The following is a 24,779-nucleotide window of genomic DNA, read 5'->3' as shown; positions in this document are numbered from 1 at the left end:
CGTTTGTCCCTCTCTACGGCATAACGACAGATAGGGACAAATGACGATCATCAACTGATGAAGTTAGCAGCCGTTTATGAATAACGCCATTAATCTCTTATTTTGTTAGGTACTTGACACCAGTCTGCCACAGCCTAATTATTAGACACATGTCTATTTATTAAGCTATTAGAGAATGGTTTATTTTGTAATAATAAAATAAACTAATTTAATAACGAATAAAATACGACTTGCCTGAAAGCTATCACAAATCATAAATCCACCGTCGCAAAAAATCTAGCCAAGTTTGAACTCCAGATTCCCGAGCTACATTAATTTTAATTCGAACTGAGTAAAAACTGCCAATCACCCGGGTAAAGTCACGGGCAAGTTTTGTAACTTTACAGTTAAAATAGCGAAGCTTTTCCATTAGATTAAGTAACTCTTAATAATTAAATAAACTGTTTATTCAGTAATAGACCAATCGGGCGAAACGTTGGAATTATAATATACTTAGTAGATAAAAATACAATAATGTACCTAGTTAAAACTGATTCGACAACAATTTAGTAAAACAATTATTCATAATGGTTCATCCGATTAAAATCTATGAAAAGATGCAAAAAATTTACTTATGAGTACCTATATTAAGTTAACATATAAATATCTTAGACAAAACAATTTTCTCACTTTTTCACTGACAAAACTGTTGTAGACTTGGTTACTTTTTGTTGAGTGTATGTTATCTATTTCAGTTTATAAAACAGTTTTAGCTAGAGAAAATACTGTATGATTAAACATCAATAAAAATAAAGAAAACCCTTATGCCAAATAGCCGCTTTTCGTGGCTCCACAAACTACTTACTTGAGATTTTTTAAGTTAGTGTAAGTTATGTATTTTTAAATTTTATTTTGCATTGTATATTTTGACATGTGTTTTTGACATTAAAGATATAAAATTGAATTGAATAGAATTGAATTTATAAAGCTATGTTAATTTCTGACTGAATTTGTAATCTAAGTAATTTCCAAGTTTCGATGTCATTGGCACGTCTGATATTAGACGTCACGTCCAACTTTACTGACGGTAATTGAAATGCCTGGAAAATGTATTCAAATTATCTCAGTTTTACTAAATAAACTATAAATTACTTTAAATAAATATATATTTAAAATTTCTCAGTACCTACTTAGGTAAACTTAATTAATTTAGACACAATTAACTGACAATATATAACCCTTATTGCAACGACATACAGTCTATACCAATGGTCAATGAAGTGTGCTGGTGTTAGTACATGCACTACACGACCTATTTCAGTGTTAACATCTAGGCCAGACCGGGATTGATGTAATACAAGCGGCGGTAACCGATTAACCGCTCTGTTAGCTTTGTGATAGGATACACTGATAGATACTAAGCGCTTTTTATTACCTATATAAATTGCTAAGCGTCACTTGCTGGAGTTACCATGGTTACTAGTACAATTTGACACTGGGTTAACGGTTTAACGGGTTAACCCCGGGTTAGTGGGATGGTGTAAGTGGCCTTAATATGACTAGTAGTTTATAGTAAAGGATAAAAATATCTTATACCGGAATACGAATTTAAATACGAATGTTTGCCTGCCCCTTAGTATAAGGTAATAACAATGTTTCTGCAAATGTTCTAGATGATTTTTATTCCGAGTGTGATGTTTCCTCAATGTATCTTCAAGTTTTCAAAGTAATATTTTGAACTTTTTGCTTTAATTCATTTCCTATATGGTTAGACACTTGTTCTGACTGACTCATTATTAACGCAGAGCGGAACTGCAAAAGTTGTTTAATTTTAACTGTAGGTACCAACATATTATTTTAGTATAAATATAGCCGAAATACTTTCAGAGTTATTGAGGTAAATAAAACCTTACAACCCGCACAATCGCCAAATCTTCCGTCGCAAGTTTCGGGCGGCGCGCCATATACTTTTGTTCCTTTCTAATTTCCGGGCTTTACGCCTGCCTTCAATTTATGCAAGATAAGTATGGCTTGTCGGCACGTGAATTCGTCACACTCAACCCACAGGACTTGGCTGAAGCACTTCATTGTTCGCAATGTTTCCCACCTCTTTGATGTCTGTCGAAAAGGTGACAATAGGGCAGGTCCGCTTGAAAATATCCTTGGTTACAGGGTATCCCAAAAATATGTTGACAATTTTTAGGGTTCCGTTCCCAAAGGGTAAAATCGAGACCCTATTACTAAGACTTCGCTGTCCATCTGACTGACGGTCTGTCCGTCTGTCTGTCACCAGGCTGTATCTCATGAACCGTGGTAGACCTAGACAGTTGAAATTTTCACAGATGGTGATGGTGATGGTCTGTTGCCGCTATAACAACAAATACTAAAAAGTACGGAACCCTCGGCGGGCGAGTCCATCTCGCACTTGTCCGGTTTTTTTACAACTGCATAGCCCTAACCCTATATTCCCTACTAATGTTATAATTGCGAAAGCAACTCTGTTTGTCTGTTCATGGCATATTTTACAGTATGTGATTCAGTAGGTAAAACAATAATTTGGTGGTCAAGCTTCGCGGATAATATACCTTTACAGTACATATGGTGCTACTTTCCCGCAACAGTGCGGCAATTAGCACTTTCCGTGTCTATGTCGAAATTTTAAAGGGCCATATGTACTGTAAAACGTTGTACGATACACACGTGCGAATAAGTAATTCGCAACTCGTGTCGATTTAAAACTCGAATTTCCTCTTTTCCGCACTTGTATCGTAAATAACTATTTCAGTCTACTTAAAATCCCTCAAGTACTTCATTATCTTTGACGATCTTACTTTGCGTAAATACAGTCGGCAACAAAGTCGTTTATCAAAAATACGGAAATGTATTTTAGTTTTGCAGCCCACAGACAAGTATTATTGAATAGCGCCGCAGACAGATATTAACTATCCGAAGAATAACTTAAAATTCGATTCAAAAAGTTCCCCGTCGTACCGCGGTATTCGGAAAACAAGATCCGTTCTAGAGAAGAGAACGATACGATAGATACCTGGTAGTTTAGATCTCAACTATTTAGATATCTTTTGCAGCTCAATTCGGGCAACCAATGTCACTTTTACGTTAAATTATCGTATTAATATCATTTCAAAATCGTTATGAGATCTAAAAATACATAACGAGACGTTTTAGACATTGTGGAAATCCTTCAAGAGTATCTCCAGAATCGCGGAAATGTGGCTCACTCCGCGATTTCGACGCTTTGCTACAGGTAGCTAAAAGTACATCCGTTCCACACCAATTTTGGGGAAAGCCATAAGCCGCGCGAGACGCTGTCGCCACTTAGCGGCCATATCTGTGCTGATCGTAACAGACGCGTTTTGCTAGAGAGTGAGTCTTCTGTACCTAGTAATATTATTTATTCTGTGGTCTAGTTCAAAATCCGAATCGGGCCCGAAGTCTTCCAAGTTTTCATTTATGCGCCGTTTGTTCGGCGACATCTTCGGGTTCAAGTTCCGACATGTCGGCTGAAGGGGGTGTCAAGCGTCTGGAAGGGGAGGGCCCATAGACTAGGAATCCTCTAGATGGAGTTTAGAGCAATTATTTCATGAAACCGATGCTGCCAAAAATACTGGGGTGCGGGGGACGAGGCGAGCGAGTCCCGTGCCGTGATTGGTCCGTTCAAAGACACGGAAGTCACACAAAGACACTTTGACTCGAAGATGGAGTAAAACTACCGTATATTTGTGGCAGAGGGGGTAGCGCTACTATGCTCAGTCTAGAGGATGTCTTGTCTGTGGGAGGGCCTAACAGAACATTTTTAGGGTTCTCTAGCCAAAATGTTTTAGCCTCCTAACCTAAGTCCCAGAATCGTGAGTTTGGTTTTGAATTTGGAACCTTAACTTATTTAATCAAAGTTAATATTACGTTTTGGAATAGTCTTCATAATAATATTTAAAACCTTCGCGTTTTGAACACATATTAACTCACATTTATAGACGGGTCTAACGCGAAATTTATTCAATTACCTTCCCCCCAACTAGCCCAAACTTTTTCATACACTTTTCGTCGGGTAGTTGCACAAATCTCTGTTTTGACATTTTGCTGGGACATCAGTTAGCCGCGACCATGACCAGTGAAACCTGTGTCGAAACGTCGGTAAATAAAGGTAATTGAATAAATTTCGCGTTAGACCCGTCTATAAATGTGAGTTAATATGTAGTCTTCATAAGGTCTCTGGGACTTAAGAGGTTAGATTAAATTCAATCTTGTAACATTTTGGCTTATCCCGAAACAGCGAGTTACCCGTATTCATAAAAGTTAGCATACCTGTCTTACATTTTGACCCTTTCTAACAAACACAAATGTCAAAATTATGTTTCGTGTCTACTGTACTGTACCGATACTGACATATCCGATCCATATCGTCTCTTTGTATTCATAAAGTTAACTTTTAGGTAAATACTAACCACACGAAACATATGCTATACTGTTCCTGTATTAAGTACCCCGTAAGGAAACTATTGTTACATACTAAAGTTTTGGTTTTTATTGAGAATTTCATAATTTAAAAAATATTTAATCTTAATACCATTACACAATGTTTAGATATAAATACTTACCTACTTACTTCATGTACCTAAGATGGACTAATTACCTAATATTACCTAACCCTTATATTATACCTAAGAACTGATGTAAAAAGTAATGAAATAAATGCATTTGTATTTGTATTTGTATTTGTATTTGTATTTGTATTTTTGACGTATCTTAAAGTACGAATCAGGCCGTCATTTTGCTCTGTTAAAGTCGGTGCAAAGTTAGCTTACTGGCGTTATTCATAAACGGCCGCTAACTTAATCAGTTGATGATCGTCGTTTGTCCCTATCGGTCGTTATGCCATAGAGAGGAACAAACGACGGTCATCAGCAGACGTTTATGAATAACGCCGTATGTCTACACGACTAACGCTTCGTCAAAATTGAATATTTTTTAGAAACCAGATTTAAAGCTCGTGTATTCCGTGTTTTTCAGCACTGTCAAATTTATACGCTGAAGTTTTCCTACAAAATACCAAAGTCAGAAAGAAATTCCTCATAAAAAACCGTTAAGCAAACTGCAGTAAATCTTATCCTTGCTTCGAATTTCGAATAGAAAGCGTCACTCGAACGGCCGTCGTAAACCGCTCCGCTGCATAGTAGGCTCTGACAGACACGTGAATAAAAGAGACGGACAATTTTTCTGCAAAGTTCTTCGCCATTGTTCATGTGCAGTAAAAGTAATGGATCAGACTACGCCTCAAAAGCATCTACCATTCTTTAATAGTTTAATAAAAAGAGACATGTAAATATCTATATGTTGAACAATTAGACTGTAAAGCAAATAATTTTGAAGTAGCGCATTGGTCGCGTTAAATATGTTTTCTAACATTTTGAATGATGAGGTTGTGTGTGTGTGTGTATAAGTAATTGAATGTTTTTCTCTCTCATGTGACTTGCTTTTATATAAATCATAAGAAGGGACTCGGCAGGACAGGCTCATTCTACTGTCACAGTCACAGTGAAAAATGTAAAGAGTATTTTTACTCGTCAATCGTAATTTTTGTATTCATTGTTTAAATTTTCGTTTTAACTTTTTTCTTTTATATATTATTGTATAAAATTGCCTATTTTTGTGTTTATCCCATACGACTAAATATTATTTGGTGTCTACAATAAATTATTCGTTCTGTCTTTCTTTCTAACATGTCTGGGGTAGGTTCGGGCATCATTTGGGCCCAATGGGCCGGGAAATCGTGGGCCTCCAACGTCCAAATTAGGTCAAGAAGCCCCGTCGGGTTAGCTTTGATTCGATTTTCTTTCGGATCGTCGTGCGCTGAGTAAATATTGCGGGCTTTGAATAAATAAAACTGGCTGACGGGTGACCCTATATGTCTTGGCAATAAGGTTTCGAATTGACAGTTAACAGTGCGGACGATGGTACGTGAACTTGGAATATTTACGCGCTTACCACGCTTATGCGGATCCACAGTGTCCGCACAGCACTCTGATGTGTGAGCGAGACAGTGCACGTTATGCACGTATATAACGACGAATGCCCTGTGTTCATAATATCTATGTAATGGAAATTGAAAATACAGTTTTGACAGGAAACCTATCAAGAACAAATTATTACTATTGGGTTAAACACTTTTTTAGTATGACTTACCATTACCTATGCATCTATCCTTTTGACGTCATAAAATAAGTACATGCATGGGGTATTTTCTTGGCATAAGTACTCTTATAGACATATATTTATACTTCTTACTAATTGTATGTTGCATATTTTTAATGTCTTTTTTGTACAATAAAGAGTTTACTACTACTAGTACTACTACTACTATTTATACTCATAAAAGTTTTATGGTGAAAGTAATAAAGTAATATTAACCAAAACCTTTCAAATATTGTCTACAGGAAAAACACTCATATTCCAAAACCTTTTGAACCATTTGGGTCTTGTAGTAAGCAATACGCATTTCTAACCCACTCATTTTTATACATTCCTACTAAATTCCACATTTTACGCTCCCACTGCGAATTGCTATCTCGCCGCCACCTTTCAAAGGACGAGTGAAATCAAGCCCATATCATGCGCCGGGACGGACCTAATGAACCGTGCCGACGTCGAATAGTCCTGCATATTCTTACCTCTTTCACGGGAATAACATTCTGACATAAAACGTTGATGCTAGTCTTTTGCGGAGTGTATATTTCGTTGTAACTTATATATGACACCGTAAGATTGTGAACCCGTTAGTTTACAATCGTAGGTTAGGTTAGGTTAGGTTAGTTTATAATCTCCCTACTGTCAGTTTATAATTATACTAGCGAGATTATAAACTTACGAGTGATTTTGATCGTGGTTACTCATATTATCGTCACGAAGGATGCTGGTCATTGCTTAAGTTACACCAAGCTTAAACATGTCGCCTTTTAAAATATGTGTCGTGTGGTGGCGGGAGGTCACACACTACCATTGGGCATGCCGGAGCTAATTTGGAGGTTCTAAGTATGGACGCTTCATCATAGATGTCATACCTACTACTTATATAATCTAGAAAGGGCTCTTACAGTAATGAAGGTGAATGATCAAAAACCAAAATCCGTTCAATGTACAAATTACAACTTGTAACACAAAACCTCCACTAATCCCCCCCCCCCCCCAAGCCAATGTTTAGATTAACGTCATTCATGAAATAAAATAATTTCTCGTTCGAAATAAAATGTAATTATGGCTCGTTTAGATAAGTCCGCCGCTGTCTCCCGAGCGAGGCTGGGAAAATAATTTATTTCGTCTTCAAAGAAAATTAAAACCGGGATATTCTCGGTTCCTTCCCATCGCGTGTTGGGAGCACGAGACCGTTCGTTTCAAATAGGGTTGCCATAAGTGAAAATTACAAATCCTAAATAAGGTCCAAATTACGCGTACGCTAATTACTGTTAGTGCTTGAAACTGGAGACCTTAACTCTCCGAAACATGTCGCGCGAGTGGAAAAAACACGTGAAATTAGGTTATTAGTCCACATTTTATGATTCTGTGTGTGTATCTAAATCCAGCCGGTTGGTGTGCATTGTATTGCAAATTAATTTTCAACCACTGTTCGGTGCGAGCAGACAGCTGTGATTTTTTTGGTACCTACGAGAAAGTTTGGTTTCTGTGTCAGAGTATTATTATCCTATCATCAAATTAGGCCAATACTGGAGGCATTGAATAAGGAGAGATGTGTACGACGCACAAACTTGACAACCCTAACGATCTCAATACGCCAGAGAAGGGTAACCTTGGCCGTGTAACATAGCTTTTGTTAGACAGTGAATCTTCTATACGACAGTATATTATCTATCTATCTAATCTAATACCTTTAAACGAGCAATTCTTGTTTATATATATATATATTTCGGGGATCTCGGAAACGGCTCTAACGATTTCGATGAAATTTGGTATATAGGGGTTTTCGGGGGCAAAAAATCGATCTAGCTAGGTCTTATCTCTGGGAAAACGCTACTTTTTGAGTTTTTGTATGTTTTCCGAGCAAAGCTCGGTCTCCCAGATATTTTGGTATAAAACGACCTGTGCTTATAAAGGTTAGGCTAGACATCACGTCCCGACGGTCTGCGGCGTCGACACGCCTGGATTGTCCATAGTGTTTGGATCCTTTCCAAGAAAACTTAGGCTTAAGCTTGGTACAATTGACATCCTTATTGCTTTTTGCTACAACAAATAAGATTTGAAAATTTTAGAATGCTTTAGTAATGACATTAGAGAGGTGGAAATTAAGTGCTCCTTGTGTGATGATTTTTAATTGCCTGAGATGAAAAGTACCTAATTGGAAATGCATCTTTTGATCTATAGTGTGTAATGTTTAAGGGCGCCAACATGATTGTATGAGCTAAGTTTTAGGCTTGTGCCTGCTCGTTCACTACAGAGAGCGCTCTCGGTCAATCGGTCGAACGAACTAGTTCGCTCTTTTAGTTCCTTTAGTTCAGTTCGGTCGTTGAACTTGTTGAGAGCAGGGAATGAATAGAAATCGCTTAATACTTGATTTTGTCCCAATCTTTGGTAACTAAATATAATTCAATTTGTACGATATTAAACATTAAAACACGTTAACACAATAAAAAAATCAAAAATATAGAAAAAAAAATTGATTTTCTTTCAAACTTTTCGGGATTTGGTGTGTCACGTGATTCTTTCATCTCGTTCGCACTTGTGCCAGTGACATTGTGAACCGTTTCGTTCCGACCGTTTTCTGTTTCACTCAGTCAAGCGCTCTCCAATCCCACTGAACTAAAGAACCTAAAGACCGATTAAGAGCGCGTAAAAAGATTTACATAGTTCCTTTCTGTCCTTCACGGGATTTCATTCTTAACAGTTCTTAGTTCGCGACCGACACAAGCCTACTAAGTTTTTATCGATATTATAATGATTAGTAATCTCGGCATCTAAAATTTGAGTGTATTTTAAGTTTAACTGGTTTCAAATAAATAAAAAACAATAATAGAGCCTGTTCGGAAAGAGAAGTATTAGAGTCGTGCAATATATGGGGCTCAATACATTTGACGACTCTTCTATTTCCGCACAGACTCTACACCCTATGGGACCTCATGAAGTTGACAGTTCTGAACAACTGACAGGCTGATATAGGCGAACTGGTAATCTGTGGGCCCTTTTAAGTTAAAATATCTGGGAGACCGAGCTTTTCTCGGAAATCATATACAATCTCAAAAATGCGCGTATTCCCAGAGATAAGACCTAGCTAGATCGATTTATCGCCCCCGAAAACCCCCATATAGCAAATTTCATCGAAATCGTTAGAGCCGTTTCCGAGATCCCCGAAATATATATATAAATAAATATACATATAAATAAATAAATAAACAAGAATTGCTCGTTTAAAGGTATAAGATTAATAAAAAGCGCAGCCTAAAGCCAGTTTAATGAAACTCTAGGTCACAATGGCCAAGAAACTATGAAACTGTAATTAAACAGCAGATTAATTAATAACATCTCCCGTCCGACGTTCGCCGTAAATACTTGTCAGTTTTTCCGGTTTCTATATAATTTTTCCGTAGGCGTCAGGCCGGGTGTAAAGAGTGATTTATGAACGATCTTTCACTCGTAAATCAAAAGCGTTACGCCCCATTTCTATGGGTTCGCATAACTTTGGAAACAATCACGGGATTTTTTTGAACGGCCTTTCAGGTTGATTTATTACATGTGGATCGGTAATATGCTTGTTCCTGTGACTGTGGCCTAATTTTAGCAGTGTTAATAGGGAATAAATCGGTACACGGTGGGAAGAAGTTGATAACTCGAGATATTTTATTGAAGAAATTTGAACTTAAAATTAAATTGCATAAGGTTCAAATTTCTTCCATTTTTTCCCGCGAGTTATCAACTTCTTCCCGCCATGTACGGAAATATCGATCGAAAGACCGATTGTAGAGATCCATAGCCACAGTGGCAAGCGGAACCTTTAACCCTTTATAGGAGATATTAGTTATAACGAAAAAAACATACCTACTTAAATTAAAGTTTTATTTTATTTTACTTTATTAGGTACACTAAACAGACATCATACAATATCATGGGTAATACAATTGCACATTATGGCTTAAATCTAGCACGAGATCCAAGACAAGTGTACACAGCATGTTTTACAATTTAGCGGAAATATTACAAACTAATTAACACCATATTATAGCTACAGTGAAAAATATCAGAGAAGAAAAAACTATCTAAACAGTCTGTCAAAGGACTGTCTCATTTCAAACATAGAGACAATAATACTGTCTTTGTCTTACACTACATAGTACTAGCACACAAAAGAAAAGAATGAGTATAGCTTTTTTTGTTCTTATTTACTGACAATTTGGTTTGACCAACTATACCTATTACCTATACCTATTATTAGTAAATTTTTTATATTTCTGCCGCAGAATTTTTAGGACTATAAGGGCTATTTGCATCATCCAGGGTTAGCCACTAATTCGGACTTAACCGTTAACACAGGGTTAAATTGCACTGGTAACTCCGGGTTTAATCAGTTAACCCCGAGTTAGTGGCTAACCCTGCATGGCGCAATAGTGGCCCTAAGGTGGCAATGAGGCTTGAAATGTGGATTTCTTATAATGTTGTCAGTTAAACGGTTAAAGGTTCGTCTGCCTGTCTGTCTGTCGGGTCTGTTCGTCTACTAAACAAACATTTTAATCTATTGAAAAAAATACACTGCAACTTAAAAACAATAACGCTTTTATATTTATTATTACCGGGTAAAAAAAATCTGTTTATTTTCAATCAACAGGTTAGTTGTACAATCTCTATATTTGGAGATAGAGGATGTGTAATTTAACAATGTCAGTACAACTTCACATTTCACCCGTCGAATTAAGTTAATTATATAACAATCCAAAATAGTTTCAGGCAAAACAAAATTCAGCCATAAATAAAGTTTTGCATCGCAATTTCACCGGCTCCGAAACATCACATGTATTTTGTTACCTCAATATTCGGGTGCAAATTAAATTACCGAGTTAATATTTTGGACAAGCCCTGACAAGTCGATTATTAATATTAATAATCACCTCTTTTGGCAATTAATTACGTATCAATTAACAATGTAATTATACACTGACGAATTTTATACACAGTGTAAAGGAATTCGGAGTTTCAATGTTTCCAACTATTTTTTTCGTCCACATGGCGTATTTTCATGATAAAATATTATTAAAAATTAAGGCTCGTGTTCGTAAAAACTGTTACATAAAAATTGCTAAAATGTTACCTTTTAAAACAGTATTTATTTTCCTCTTCCGTAACATAAATAACTATGTAGCTATTTTACTTGAACTTATATATTTTTTAATTAAAAGCACGAGACTAAGTATGAAACATTAGTAGAATTTTGAATATCTGTTCGTGATATTAAAAAGAGTAAAAGTGTCAAAAATATTTTCAGAGAAGCCCCAATTTTATATTTAATTTCACATCTTCCCTTAAAAATTAACAGAGGTACAAGGTTTTTTTTGTAAAATGTTGTGCTAATTACTGACATTGATTTAATAGTGAAACAAATAAACCTCGGCAATTTTTGTTTTTTACCAAAATCCCTACTGAGGTTTAAATTCTGCCAAAGCGACATTTACGTAGCAAAACATCGAAAAACGAGGTGCAAGGAGCAAGAATCGAATAGCGTACCTTTAGGGATATATAAAAATTGTGACGTTCCACGGGTAAAGGTACCTTAAGGCGGTTGGCACTTACGCAATTATTAACGAGGCTCCAATGCTAAATGCGGTGCTACGTGACGTAAGCGCCGAACGCCATAAAGTACCTTTTTCCGTAGAACGTCACAATGACTGACTCCGATGTTATTCAATTCCAATTGCAAAGTACGTAACTTTTTCACACAAAATCCGAGCTCATAGAGCCCAAGTACAGGAATTAAGCAAACGAGCACGAATGTGCTTTGAGAGACACATCACGATTTCCCGGAGGCATATTCGAAATATAAAAATGGCAACTTGAATTGTTCGTGACATGATAACACGACACGACTCGCAATGTATCTCTTGCGCAACAAATTCAACGGTCCCAATGAATGGCGTTATTCATAAACTTAATCAGTTGATGATCGTCGTTTGTCCCTTTCTGTCGTTATGCCATAGAGCACAAATGACGAGCACCTGCGTATTTTTGGCCCAAACTGTATGATACGATGGCTCGCGCTTATTGGTGCGGGCGAGACGCACTGCGAGTAGTGCAAAGTACACAATACTTTCTGCGAGAAGTTCAGTAACAGATTAATTTAAGGTTTAAAAATCTGAATGTCACTTCTGCAAGTTGCGTCAACGCCAAGTTCATATCATAACAATAACAAACCAAGTCACGATTTTAAAATTTCGAATAGATATCCTAGCCGATTCGGGGGGAATTCGACTAAAAAGCCCTCAATTTTGTCACGTAATTGGAGATTCGTCGCTGTCGCAAGGTTTTAGGGGTGCGTAATGCGACACAGTTATAACTCACGTCCGGGTGAGTGCGCTACGTTACGATTGGAACCCTGTTAGCGTAAGAACGAGTATCATTGTCATTGACGCTGAGACTCACTCTATCACTAAGCAAAATGTGAGATGCAAATACACATTGGACAAAGAGATTGGACAGGTGGAATACCACTCTCACGTAAAGGCGATAAAAATTACGTTACAATATGCCCTGAAAGAGATACGTTAACACGCTGTTGGCATGTCACTAAACAATTGATTTATTTAAGAGTCATACAAACCTACTGCTAAAAAGTCGCTCCCATACAATCGAAGTTCCGCTCTCATTTTAAAACGATACATGAAACTTGGCATGAGCATTTACGTAAAATAAACTTCAAACTTCAAATATACTTTATTCATGTAGGCCTAGCAACAAGTACTTATGAATAATAACTGTAGTTATTACATATAATCATATTATCTTAAGCTAATCATCAGAACAATTTATTGTCAGAGCAATATATCTGTCTGACTAGTTTTCGTTGCTAAAAGTTATGTATGTGAAACTTTTACTCGCTCTAAGCGCGCTTAATTTCTTTGTACCTATTTATTACAATTTTATGCTGCATTTTTTTTATTTAGGCAACAAACAGTCATTTACAAAAATTATGTAATAATACGCAATGTGTTAATAGACCTTGAGTGCCCTACCTTAATAAACTAATTCCTAATTTAAAGTAGCTAGTGTAGGAGCAGTAAGCGGAAAACAAAGTTATTAGTAACTTGAGTGCAATTATATGCAACATTTTACCATCACAAATAAAGAATCATTCGATTCCACCAGGTTGAGAGCTCTGCTACTTGTTTGATTGGATAATAAATTGTATTGCAGCGTTCTGTGGTATCTGCTGGAATACTAACAGAGTTTCTATTTAGTTACGAGTACACCCGATTTATTGCCAAGTAAATTACCTTGGCAACTCAGCTTCTGGTGAATCTCTAGAAAATGCAGTTCTGTTTTGTTATGGGGTAGATGAGACTTATTGTGGAATCTACTTTATTTTCCTTAATTCAAAATTATGGGACAATCTCACACAAATTAACCCTGGTTATACAAAATATACCAATATCCACGCTACTTACTGGGATTCGAACCCAGGACCTCCAGCATCGTAAGCAGGACTACCAACTAACCTAAAGTGCTGCTTACATAATATTAGTGCCCGACCGAAACGGATTTTTTACCGAAACCGAAAGTTTCGATTTTGCTCTAGTTTTAGCTGAAACCGAAGGTTCGGTTTTGCTCTAGTTTTGGCCGAAACCGATGGTTCGGTTTTCTTTTGTTTCGACCGAAAAGAACCTTCGGCCGGACACTATACCGAAATAAAGGTTTAGCGCGGCCGATAGGGTCGGCAGGTTTTTGGCCGAAACCGAAACTTCGGCCAAAACATATTTTTATGCCTGCCAAAACCGAAAGCTACATAGAACCCTCCTAGCACCAGTATTCGCACTTGACTAGTAGTTTTTTCGCGGTACTTTGCTAAGCACTTTCGCCAGCAACGTGAAATAATTAACTTCGTTTACGTGAAGCTGCGATTGATTGGAACTGCTATTAGTGCTTCAGTTTTGTTCTAGACTTATTCGTTTGAGACCTAATCGAGTGGAATCTGCTTTGACGGAATTTTGTACTGAGCACTCTTAAATGTTAAGGCGATGTGTTGAAAATGAACTGAGCATACCTTTATTGTTTCGAGAATAGCGTGTGAACTGTGAAGGTCACTTTCAATATCTTGCCCGCTTAACTAATTTTGCTGCTGACTGTACATAACATAATGCACGCGTTGATGGCCTATGGTTAAGGTGTACGTATATCAAACTGAAGGTCGCCGGTTCGATTCCCGACTTGTTTTTCTGGTGCATTTCACGCGATGTCTGCTCAGATGGCTCCTAATAAAAAAATAATAGCTAGTTGCTTCGCAGCTAGAAACTCAAATAAGGTCAATGCTGCTAATTTCGTCATAGGAGCTATTCCGTCCACTAGCCTCAACTAGCCTTTTTCTCGAACAACGAACAAAATTGATAACTTCATCGACAAAGTAGCGATTGCTTTTAGTTTCAGCAATCAAAAGCAGATGGTTTTTTTCTTACGATTGAAAATCAAAGAAATATTCGCTCGTGGACGGAGTTAGCCCCATTGAACTCACCGCAGATCTTCATCACTTGACATTTTAACCCCATCCCCAATGTCACCCTGTATACTTATTATTTCTCTGTCGTCTCGAGGTTATTACTCATTTTCTGGGTCGTTTAACGCGATGTCCGCTCAGAGAGCTCCTATTAAGTACTAATTTATTTCTTTTACGAACAAATTGCTGCGGACAATCTAATTCGATTTGTCTAAGACTTTGGCAGGGCCAGTAAGCTTAGTAACAAAAATGTAGGTACCTTTCCTTTTTTGTTGTCTCGCATTTATTTGGTAAGTATTGATGACCGTTGATTATATCAGGTAAACTAGCGACCCGCCCCGGCTTCGCACGGGTTAACAAATTATACATAACCCTTCCTCTTGAATCACTCTATCTATTAAAAAAACCCGCATCTAAATCCGTTGCGTAGTTTTAAGGATCTACGCATACATAAGGGCAGAGCTGGGCACCGTTAATCAAAAAGTTAACTTCGTTAATCCGTTAAATAAAAAGTTAACTTCGTTAAACATTAAAACGTTACTTTACAAAAGTTTTAACGGAAGTTAAAGTTAATCGTTAATCGTTAACTCGAAATCGTAAATAAACGCAATCCATACTAATATTATAAAAGGAAGTCTGTCTGTCTGTCTGTTACCTCTTCACGCTTAAACCGCTGAACCGATTTAGTTGAAATTTGGTATAGAGATTGTTGTGAGTCCCGAGAAAGGACATAGGATAGTTTTTATCCCAGAATTCATTCCTTATGGGGGTGGAATTTTGAATGGGGAATGAACAACAACTGCATAACAAACTTTGTCGATACCACCACACGTGTAGCACCGCCCGCGCGCCGGCGCTGGTGCATGGTTTGGTTGAAATTTGTTATAGAGGTAATTTGAGCCCTGGGGAAGGACATAGGGTAATTGTTATCCTGAAAATCTTCCCTTAAGAGGGTGGAAATTATCTCACTTCCACCCCGAAAGTGAGATAATTAATGCATCGCCTGACAATCGATGGTAGCATTGCGCTCAAATCGAAATTGCCTTTACACTTATCGAGGCGTTTAAAAAGAAACTACCCAAATTACTAATTCCACGCAGACGAAGTCGCGGGCAAAAGCTAGTAGGAATAAGACTCGATCGACTTTGTCATACTCTCTTAATAACAAAATTAATACGGCGCACGGGGTAAGCAATATTAGACTCTTAAATTAGTCAGTAGAACAAGCGCGCGCCGATTCGCGCTATGTAAAGTTGTACTGCATACAAACCTAACGCAAACTAGTCGGAACGTGATCGGCGCGGCGCGGCAGCGCGCTGCCTTGGTGGTACTTAGGTATTAACGATTAACGGACTTAAGGAAAGTTAACGGAAGTTAACAAGTCCGTTACAGGTTTTTAAAGTTAACTTAAAAGTTAATCCGTTACTCGAAAACTTAACTTCGTTAATTAACGATTAACGGATTAACGGACTTCTGTCCAGCTATGCATAAGGGACAGACAACGGGAAGCGACTATGTAGTGATTTACCGTTTACATTCTCATCTTAGCGTGTTCCCGGTTGCATCCCAATGAGCCCGGGGTCCGCTTTTGTAACCTATACATTAGTACCTGAAATGAGTACCTAGAACCTAATATGTAAATGAAAAGCGATTGTTACATAAAAATATGTTTGGAAACGTAACACTATGCAAATATTGAATTTATATTGATAATACTTCACTATTACTACGAGCATGTACAGACAAACCCCGTTTTTTTAACCTAACATTTAACCTACGTATACGCTCTTACTTCAACAATATTTATTCATAATCTATATTCATTTATCAAATCGTTTAAATATTACGTTTCGTAACTCCCGTATTAAAGTTTCTTAAGTACTGCCTCTTGCAAACTCATAAAGTCGTTTATTTACCGTCCCAAATAAAAAGCGTCCTGTAATAAGGACATCTCCCAACTTTAGCCCCAAATTATCCGCAAAACAAATGAAGCCGGAACCTCATATCCACTACTTGAGTCTTCGCAAACAATAAACGCAGAAGTTGGCCGAATTCATTTTGAAAACTTTTATGGCCCGCGGAAAGAGCTGAGGGCCTACCGCGAACCACGTTCGACGTGTTGCCTCTCTGTCGCACTTGTAAATTGGTACGTAAGTGTGACAGGGAGGCAACACGTCGAACGTGGTTCGCGGTAGGCCCTCTGAGCCCGTACCATGAGTCACTGACAGTGTCAAAACTGACATTTACGCTATCGAGAACGTAATTTACTTTCTATACATCTCGTTTGCGAGTACAAGCAAGATGTATAGAAAGATTAGAAAGTAAATTACGTTCTCGATAGCGTATATGTCAGTTTTGACACTGTCAGTGACTCATGGCGTACCATGAGTAGCCCGTAGGCTCTGGTCGTTTGTTCTCTTTGGTAACGCAAGTGCGGGTGACATTGGTCGTTTTTGACGTTAATAAGTGTGTTGAAATATCACGAGAATGAGATAATAATTGAAGTGTGTAAAAGGGAAGCTTTTATTTTAATATAATAGTGCAAAAGAGTTAGTCTTACGGCTACTCGCTAATCGCTTATGCTCGCAATGCTATGCAATGGTGATACCTATCAGCCTGGAATGGCTAAGTTTATGCAAAAAACAGGAAGGAATCGAAATACATAATATCTTATAGATAAAACTAACTAAGTTCTAACGATTTTGGTGCAGCATTCAACGTTTAAAAATCTGTTATAGATATAAATTACTCGTAGTAGCTCGCACCGACGCGACATATAAGTACAGTAGGTACAAATTGACATCAATTTATAAATTTGTTCTCCTGGGAAATGTTATGTTAATTCGCTTAGGCTACAATTCCAGAATTTATGAACATTTTGGGAACGTACCAAACATTTATGTGGGTGTCGCAATAAAGTTCCCACATTGTGTTTGCATAAAAATGCGATAAATGTCGTCTTTATTGACAACGAATACTGTGACACGTATTATTTACTTTTGTTAATTTGTTATTTTTTGTGTCAAAGTTGAAACTAGATAAGCATTTTCTATGCTAGCAGTGAATTTTACAATAACTAGATTTAGTCCATTATGTAGGTACAGAGAGATGATATGGAGGGCTCCATATCATCTCTCTGTACATAATGAATAATAAACATCTGATAAAAATTTCTTGTTCTGAAACTGACAATTGACAGTTACGATTAATTAACTGTCAACTGACAGTTAATTAACTGTCAACTGTCAAAAGTGACAGATCCTAGATCAGAAATTTCATTGTTGGCAGCAAGGAATGGAATTCTTTCCTATATTTCCGAGCTCATACAACCCGGCAACCTTCAAATCAAGGGTGAACAGGCACCAGGATTTCATTCTGACTGCCGTCATCGGCGGTCGTGTCCATCGCGAATTGTGTATTTATTTAGTCATAACAATAAAGTAGTAACTGTGTCAAATCAGTGTCAGCACTTTCTCATAAAACTGTGAATCTACGCGTGAGTCATAACGACTGTGTAATGGGTACAATTTTAAAAACGCAGTGATGAGTGGTAATGACGCTTTTAACAGAAGTTCACGGACTCTGCGAAGCCCCCCTCCAGAAGGAAGACCAGCTATGGAAGCCGTCCAAGGAACTCCAGTAGCCGTAGCACCAGCCGAGGCACCTGATGTAGTCTCAACCACTGAAATCCAGAAATGGATTTCCGAAATTGAAAAGCGCCTTAGCGAAATTTGTAACATTGCAAATGATGGCAAATTAAACTCAGAACAAAAACTGAGAATAAACACGCTTAGCAAGAGCGTATTGGGAGGAATCTCGCAAATGGCTGTACAATACCAGGCGGTCAAGCAGAATTTATTACTTAGCCAAGCCAAAGTGAATACCTTGTCCCTCCAAAACAACCTCAGCACTCAACTTCATGAACTCAAGCAGTGCATGCAAGCAAAAGTAACAACTGAAGAAAAACAATCGTTCGCCGACATGGTTAGGACCGGGAAAAGTTCTGCTGTGGTACCTACCAAGTCAAATAGTAGCATCGTAATTTACCCAGCCGACAAAGAAAAATCCAGTGAGGATACCAAAACCCTGATCCAAAATTTAATCAAGCCCGAGACCCTGAAACTTCACGTTCGTGGTATGAGAAAAACAAAGAACGGTGGCGTCATAATCAGCACCGATAGAAAGGATGACCTTGAAAAGCTTAAAGCATCACAGCAGCTACAGCAATCGGGACTCAAAGTGGAAGACACCACCAAAAGGAGACCGAAGATAATCATCCTAGGAGTCCCGACAAATATGTCAGAAAAAGAAGTGTTCGATTGTATTTTTGAACAAAACGTTGCAGACCTTCAACCAAATCTCACTAGGGATATATTTATGAGCTCAGTAAAACTTAGTCATAAATCAGGAAAAAAGGACCTATCCACCTGCAACTACATCCTAGAATGCACAGCTGAAGTCCGACGAATGCTCATACAACAACAACGCATTTTTATCAATTGGACATCTTGCCCAGTACGAGATTTTACTCTCCTGACCCGTTGTTACTTATGCCATTTATACGGCCATTCGGCTAAATATTGCAAAGACACAGAACCTACTTGTGGACATTGCGGGTCATCAGGCCATAGTTTTAAGGAGTGTCCAAAACGAGCCGAACCCGCCAAATGCGCTACGTGTCTACGCTTTAAAAAGCCGTCGAATCATAAAACCGGAGACGACCAGTGCCCAGTGAAGAAAAATGCGCAAATTAGGTACTTAGATTCTATAGATTATGAGGGCGCCTAGAGCGCCGCGTTTTAACGACATCTGCTGCACATATAAACAAAAATGGATAACGCAACCAACGCCTTACTTGATGAAATTGATGCCTCGTGTGAGTATGAATCACTAGTGTGCGACCCAGATAGATGCTCGTCGCTTGTCAATACTTATGGCTCAAATTTAAAAATAGTCTTACAAAATATTAGGAGCATAAACAGTAATTTCAATGGACTTTTACCTTTACTAAGCTTAATAAATTCTGACGTTGATTTCATTGTATTGACAGAGTGCTGGATAAACTCCAACCAAACGATCCCGCAAATAAACGGCTATAATTCTTACGTAAGTTTAAAAACCAATGTGTTGCAAAATGACGGTGTCGTGTTCTACATTAAAGAAAATATTAATAATGTAACTGTGGAAGAGCCTGATATATTTTTAGATGCAAACTGCTTAATATCAAAAATAGGAACTGATACGGCCTTAGTAGGCATTTATCGCTCTCCCTCGAATAAAAACATTAACAATTTTCTATTTTCCCTAAATAAAATTTTATCGCAGCTGTCGACGTATAAAAATGTCTTTGTTATGGGAGATTTGAACATTGATATCAAAAACGGCAACCAAGATCGTAACTCATTTGAATACTTAACTCAATTAGCTTTTCTTGGATATCTTCCTACTCACCTACGACCTACTAGAGAAAAAAAATTGTCTTGATCATGTCTTTGCTAAGTCTAAGCTTGCCTTAAAAACTTTAGTGCTCAATAGTAGTTTAACTGACCACAGTTCATTATTACTATGTATACCTCAGTTCTACCAAAGAGCCCCTAGTCAAGTTATCATATCTAAACTGGACAATAAAACAGTTACCCGTGACTTAGAAAATCTTGACATGACTCCTATTTACCAAGCGACAGATGCCAATGACGCTATGGAATACTTAGTCTCATCTTTAACCCGAATCATAGAAAATAACACAGTGACTAAAAGAATGTCCCGCAAAATGAAAACTATTAAACCATGGATAACCCCTGGATTGTTACGATGCATTAGAAACCGTGACAGAATGCATAAAAAACTGGCAAAAACTCCAAATGACACAATACTTAAAACAACATACCAACGTTATCGAAATTTTTGTAATAATCTGTTGAAAAAGCTAAAACGACAACACGACAAAACAGAAATATTAAAAGCAGGACACAATAAAAAGAAATTATGGAAAGTCATCAAAAACGTAACAAGTATGAGTAATATGAGGTCGACGTCTCAAGCGCTTATAGCTGACGCTATAGACGCTCGGCAGACAGTCAATACAGCAAACAGTTTCTTTGCGAATATAGGTAAAACGCTCGCAGAAAAGACAAATTGTTATTCCCAATTGCCTAACTCTCAGAATGTGACCCCTTACCGTGCGATAAATTCAAACTCCTTTGTATTAACTGATACAGACGAAGCCGAAATTGACAGCATTATAATGACTCTCAGAAATGACTGCACTACCGGTATTGACAAAATCCCTTGTTCTTTTATAAAACAACATAAAAAAATCTTGACCCCCCCTCTGACCCATCTCTTCAACTTGTGCATTTCTACAGGCGTTTTTCCCAAAATTCTAAAAATAGCTCTCATTAAACCAATCCACAAAGGTGGTGATAAGAGGTGTATTAATAACTATCGCCCAATCGCTATTTTGCCAACTTTATCAAAAATATTAGAACGTGTAATATCAAAACGATTTGTCAAATTCTTAGACAAGTATAAACTCCTTGCGTCATCACAATATGGCTTTAGATCAGGGCTATCAACGAACGACGCAGTTCACGATCTTACAGACTATGTTGTTAGACAGCTTGACTCCCAAAAAAAGTGTATAGCCATATTCCTGGACCTGGCTAAAGCTTTCGATACTGTGACAATTCCAACACTTATTGACAAGCTAGAGTACATAGGAATAAGAGGTCACCCTCTAAGAATTTTTAAACATTACCTTTCTGATCGAAAACAACGAGTATCGATTGAAAACCATGTAAGTGACGAACTCCCCATTGATTATGGTGTTCCTCAGGGAAGTATCCTGGCCCCATCCCTTTTTCTGATGTACATAAATGACTTATGTGCCCTCCATATCCCAAACGGTAGAGTTATATCCTACGCAGACGATACAGCCCTACTCTTTAACGGCGATACATGGAGTGACGCATTCAAAAACGCGCAAGTAGGTTTTAACCTAGTTACCCGCTGGCTCAAAACAAACGCACTAACATTAAATACCGATAAAACAAAATATATCACGTTCTCCTTAAATACATCTACCCAACCGTCCGATAACTTTCACTCTTTAATAGCACATAACTGTTCAGATCCCGACACATCGTGTGTAAACCTTAGCCCTAATAACTGCCCAAAACTCAGTAGCACTAACAATATCAAGTACCTGGGCGTAATTATCGATCAGCATCTTAACTTTAAAGCACACATTGAGTCTCTGACAGCTAGAGTTAGAAAATTAATTTATGTTTTTAAAAACCTCAGACATGCGGCAAATCGAACTCTTATTAAATCCGTTTATCTTGCACTTTGTCAATCACTGCTAGTATATTGTATCACGTCCTGGGGAGGGGCAAACAAGACAATGATCATCGACGTAGAAAGAGCTCAGAGGGCAGTCCTTAAAGTTAGCACTTTCCGTCCCTTTCGCTATCCCACGACCCAATTGTTGTCCGAGTGTAAAGTTCTCAGCGTTCGACAGTTATTCGTCTTGAACACAGTATTAAAAAAACATTTACTCATACCCTATAACCCCCAGATTTTATCTGACAAGCGACGTGCTGACATCGTTTGCACCAAAGATTCATTCCGCTCCGCAAACACACGTAAGTTTTTCTGTTTCCTCGGCTCTTTCCTTTACAATAAATTCAATCTGCTATTGAATATTTACCCAATGCCCAGTAAAGTCTGCATAAAAGCGGTACAAACGTTACTCACTGGCAAGTCGTACGAGGACACAGAAAGGCTACTAGAAATAGTTACTTAGAAGTTAAGAAAAATAGGAAAGATTTATATGTACAAAAAAAAAAAATTGTTAAGTACCTATGCCACCACTTAGTGTTCTAAAGAGTAGAAGATAGTCATAGTATATTAGTTATTGTTATTATTATGTAAATAATCTTTTTGTTGGTAAGCACTTCCCCACTTACACATTGACCTACAAAAAGTGCATACCTAAGACACAAGTAAATGTTTACTTAGTTTAGGTATTGTTATCAAATTTCCATTAGCGACAGAAAATACACATTTGTCCGGTATTTATAGTTCTTAACATGACCTTTACTTATTTTAAGTTGAATCTATGAATGTACTAGTATTTAAGCATAAATTGGATAATTACCATTGTATCAATCAAATTAGCATAAGTTTTAAATGAATAAATATTATCTTATCTTATCTTATCTTACCTTCTGGGCAGGCTCGCTCCATCGTAGGCCACGTCTTCGCCTCGGCTAGTCTGTGGCCATGAGTAAGCCCATTTATAATATTAATATAATAGCTGACAGATCGAATCCATAACAGTTTCAGAAGAAGAATTGGGCTTACGATCAAGCATTTCACATAATGGTTTTTGACGTACAAACTTAACGCACTGTTACTGAGAAACAAATAAAGACGTATATATTTTCTGGCAAAATTCCAAACAGATAGGCATCTGCCGTTCTCAATCTTAAATGAGTTCTATTTATAATAATCCCAACTTAAGTTATGGACTAAAATTCCAGTAAATTTAAACGTTTCACTTAACACGTACTCTCGAAAATTAATCTCACAACAGAACGAAACTCATTCAACAAAATTGAAATCGCAGAACACTCGGCGGATTGCAAACGTAGAAATGGCGAAATAATAAAATTCTGTGGTTTGCGATGAGGCGAGATATTGCACATTTCCCTACGCTCTTGGAATACTAGGAGATTCTATAGGTACTTGTTGTAATTCCTAACGTTTAGAGCAACTCCACACTAGCGTCTTTTGAGCGCCGGCGTCTAGTCAGCGCTACGGAAAACGGCGTCGGTGCGCAGTTGCGCCAACGCGTCGAGCAGCGGCCATAGAGTTCAAGTTTCAAGATGCCAAGTATTTGTATCCAACCGAAACATGATTTCTATGCCCAAACTTAAGCCAAAACTTCGATCGGATACTATCGAAAATACAGTTTCGGCGTAGCTGAAAGTTGCAGCAGTTTTTTTGGCAGAAAAAGAACTTTCGGCCGAAACCTTAAAATTTCAACTTGATTTCGACGTGTTACGTCCTGATTGATATATGCGAGATTAAAGGAAATATTCCAATGACAACTTCACAGCAAGTGGTTGTCGGCATTTAGGATGAGTGTGCTCTTTTCTTGAAGGTTTTAAAGGTCGTATCGATCCGGAAATACTGCGGGCGACAGTACATTTCATAGTTTGGCTTAGGTATAGTTTGGTTTGGTTTGGGTTTGGTTTAGTTTAGGTCAGATCTTGACGGCCCCAGGGCCCTTTAATACTGGTGCCACGACACGAACATTCGCCTAAGCTCAATCTACAACGAGAACAGCGCCTGAAGATCTAATAAGAAGATTCCTCAGTAAGTATGCCAGTAGGGCACGCATTTGGAGTCGGCGTGGCGGGTCAGCAATCGGATGAAATGGGGACTAAGCGTTATGAAGGGCCTTCCATAAATTAATCATAATATCTGAGAGAACGAGCTTTGCTCGGAAAACATATAAAAACTAAAAAATGCGCGTTTTCCCAGAGACAAGACCTAGCTAGATAGATTTTTCGCCCCCGAAAACCCCCATATACCAAATTTCATTGAAATCGTTAGAGCCGTTTCCGAGATCCTCGAAATATATATATATATATATATAAATCTATATATATAAATGCAAGTGTCCTGACTGACTGACTGACTGACTGATTCATCAACGCAGAGCCGAAACTACAAAAGATAGAAAGTTGAAATTTGCACACTAGGTTGCATTTATAAAGTGTACAAGAGATAAGAAGCGATTTTGAAAAATTCAACCCCTAAGGGGTTAAAAAGGGGATGAAAGGTTGTATGGGGAACAAGTTTTATTTTAAGCTAAGAATTTGAAACTTTGTAAAAATGTATTATATTAAAAAACAAGAAAACTAATTTCAGCGTTTTTGAAAATTCATCCCCCAAGGTGGTGAAAAAGGGGTTAAAAGTTTGTATGGTGATCAAATATTTTTGTGAGTGTGGGACTTGAAACTTTGCATATGGGGATATTATTATAAGACAGGAAAAGTAATTTCAGCGTTTTTGAAAA

The 24,779-nt window shown here is 37.7% G+C and overlaps 2 protein-coding genes across 3 annotated transcripts in view; one reads left to right on the top strand and one right to left on the bottom strand.

Moving 5' to 3' along the window:
* Window positions 1-24,779, bottom strand: part of LOC134647345 (syndecan) — a 518,229-nt gene that overhangs the window by 12,506 nt on the left and 480,944 nt on the right. The window lies entirely within an intron of this gene.
* Window positions 18,091-19,480, top strand: LOC134647666 (uncharacterized). The gene has a single exon (XM_063502021.1). It carries the CDS (start codon window positions 18,236-18,238, stop codon window positions 19,478-19,480), a length of 1,245 nt encoding a protein of 414 aa, XP_063358091.1. The 5' UTR covers window positions 18,091-18,235.

The sequence above is a fragment of the Cydia amplana genome, chromosome 4, assembly GCF_948474715.1.
Source record: "Cydia amplana chromosome 4, ilCydAmpl1.1, whole genome shotgun sequence".
Taxonomy (NCBI): Eukaryota; Metazoa; Arthropoda; class Insecta; order Lepidoptera; family Tortricidae; genus Cydia; species Cydia amplana.
This window is presented reverse-complemented; position numbering and strand designations above follow the sequence as displayed.

Excerpts from the sequence above, each read along its gene's own strand:
- LOC134647666 (XM_063502021.1), top strand. The coding sequence starts at position 18,236 with ATGAGTGGTAATGACGCTTTTAACAGAAGTTCACGGACTCTGCGAAGC.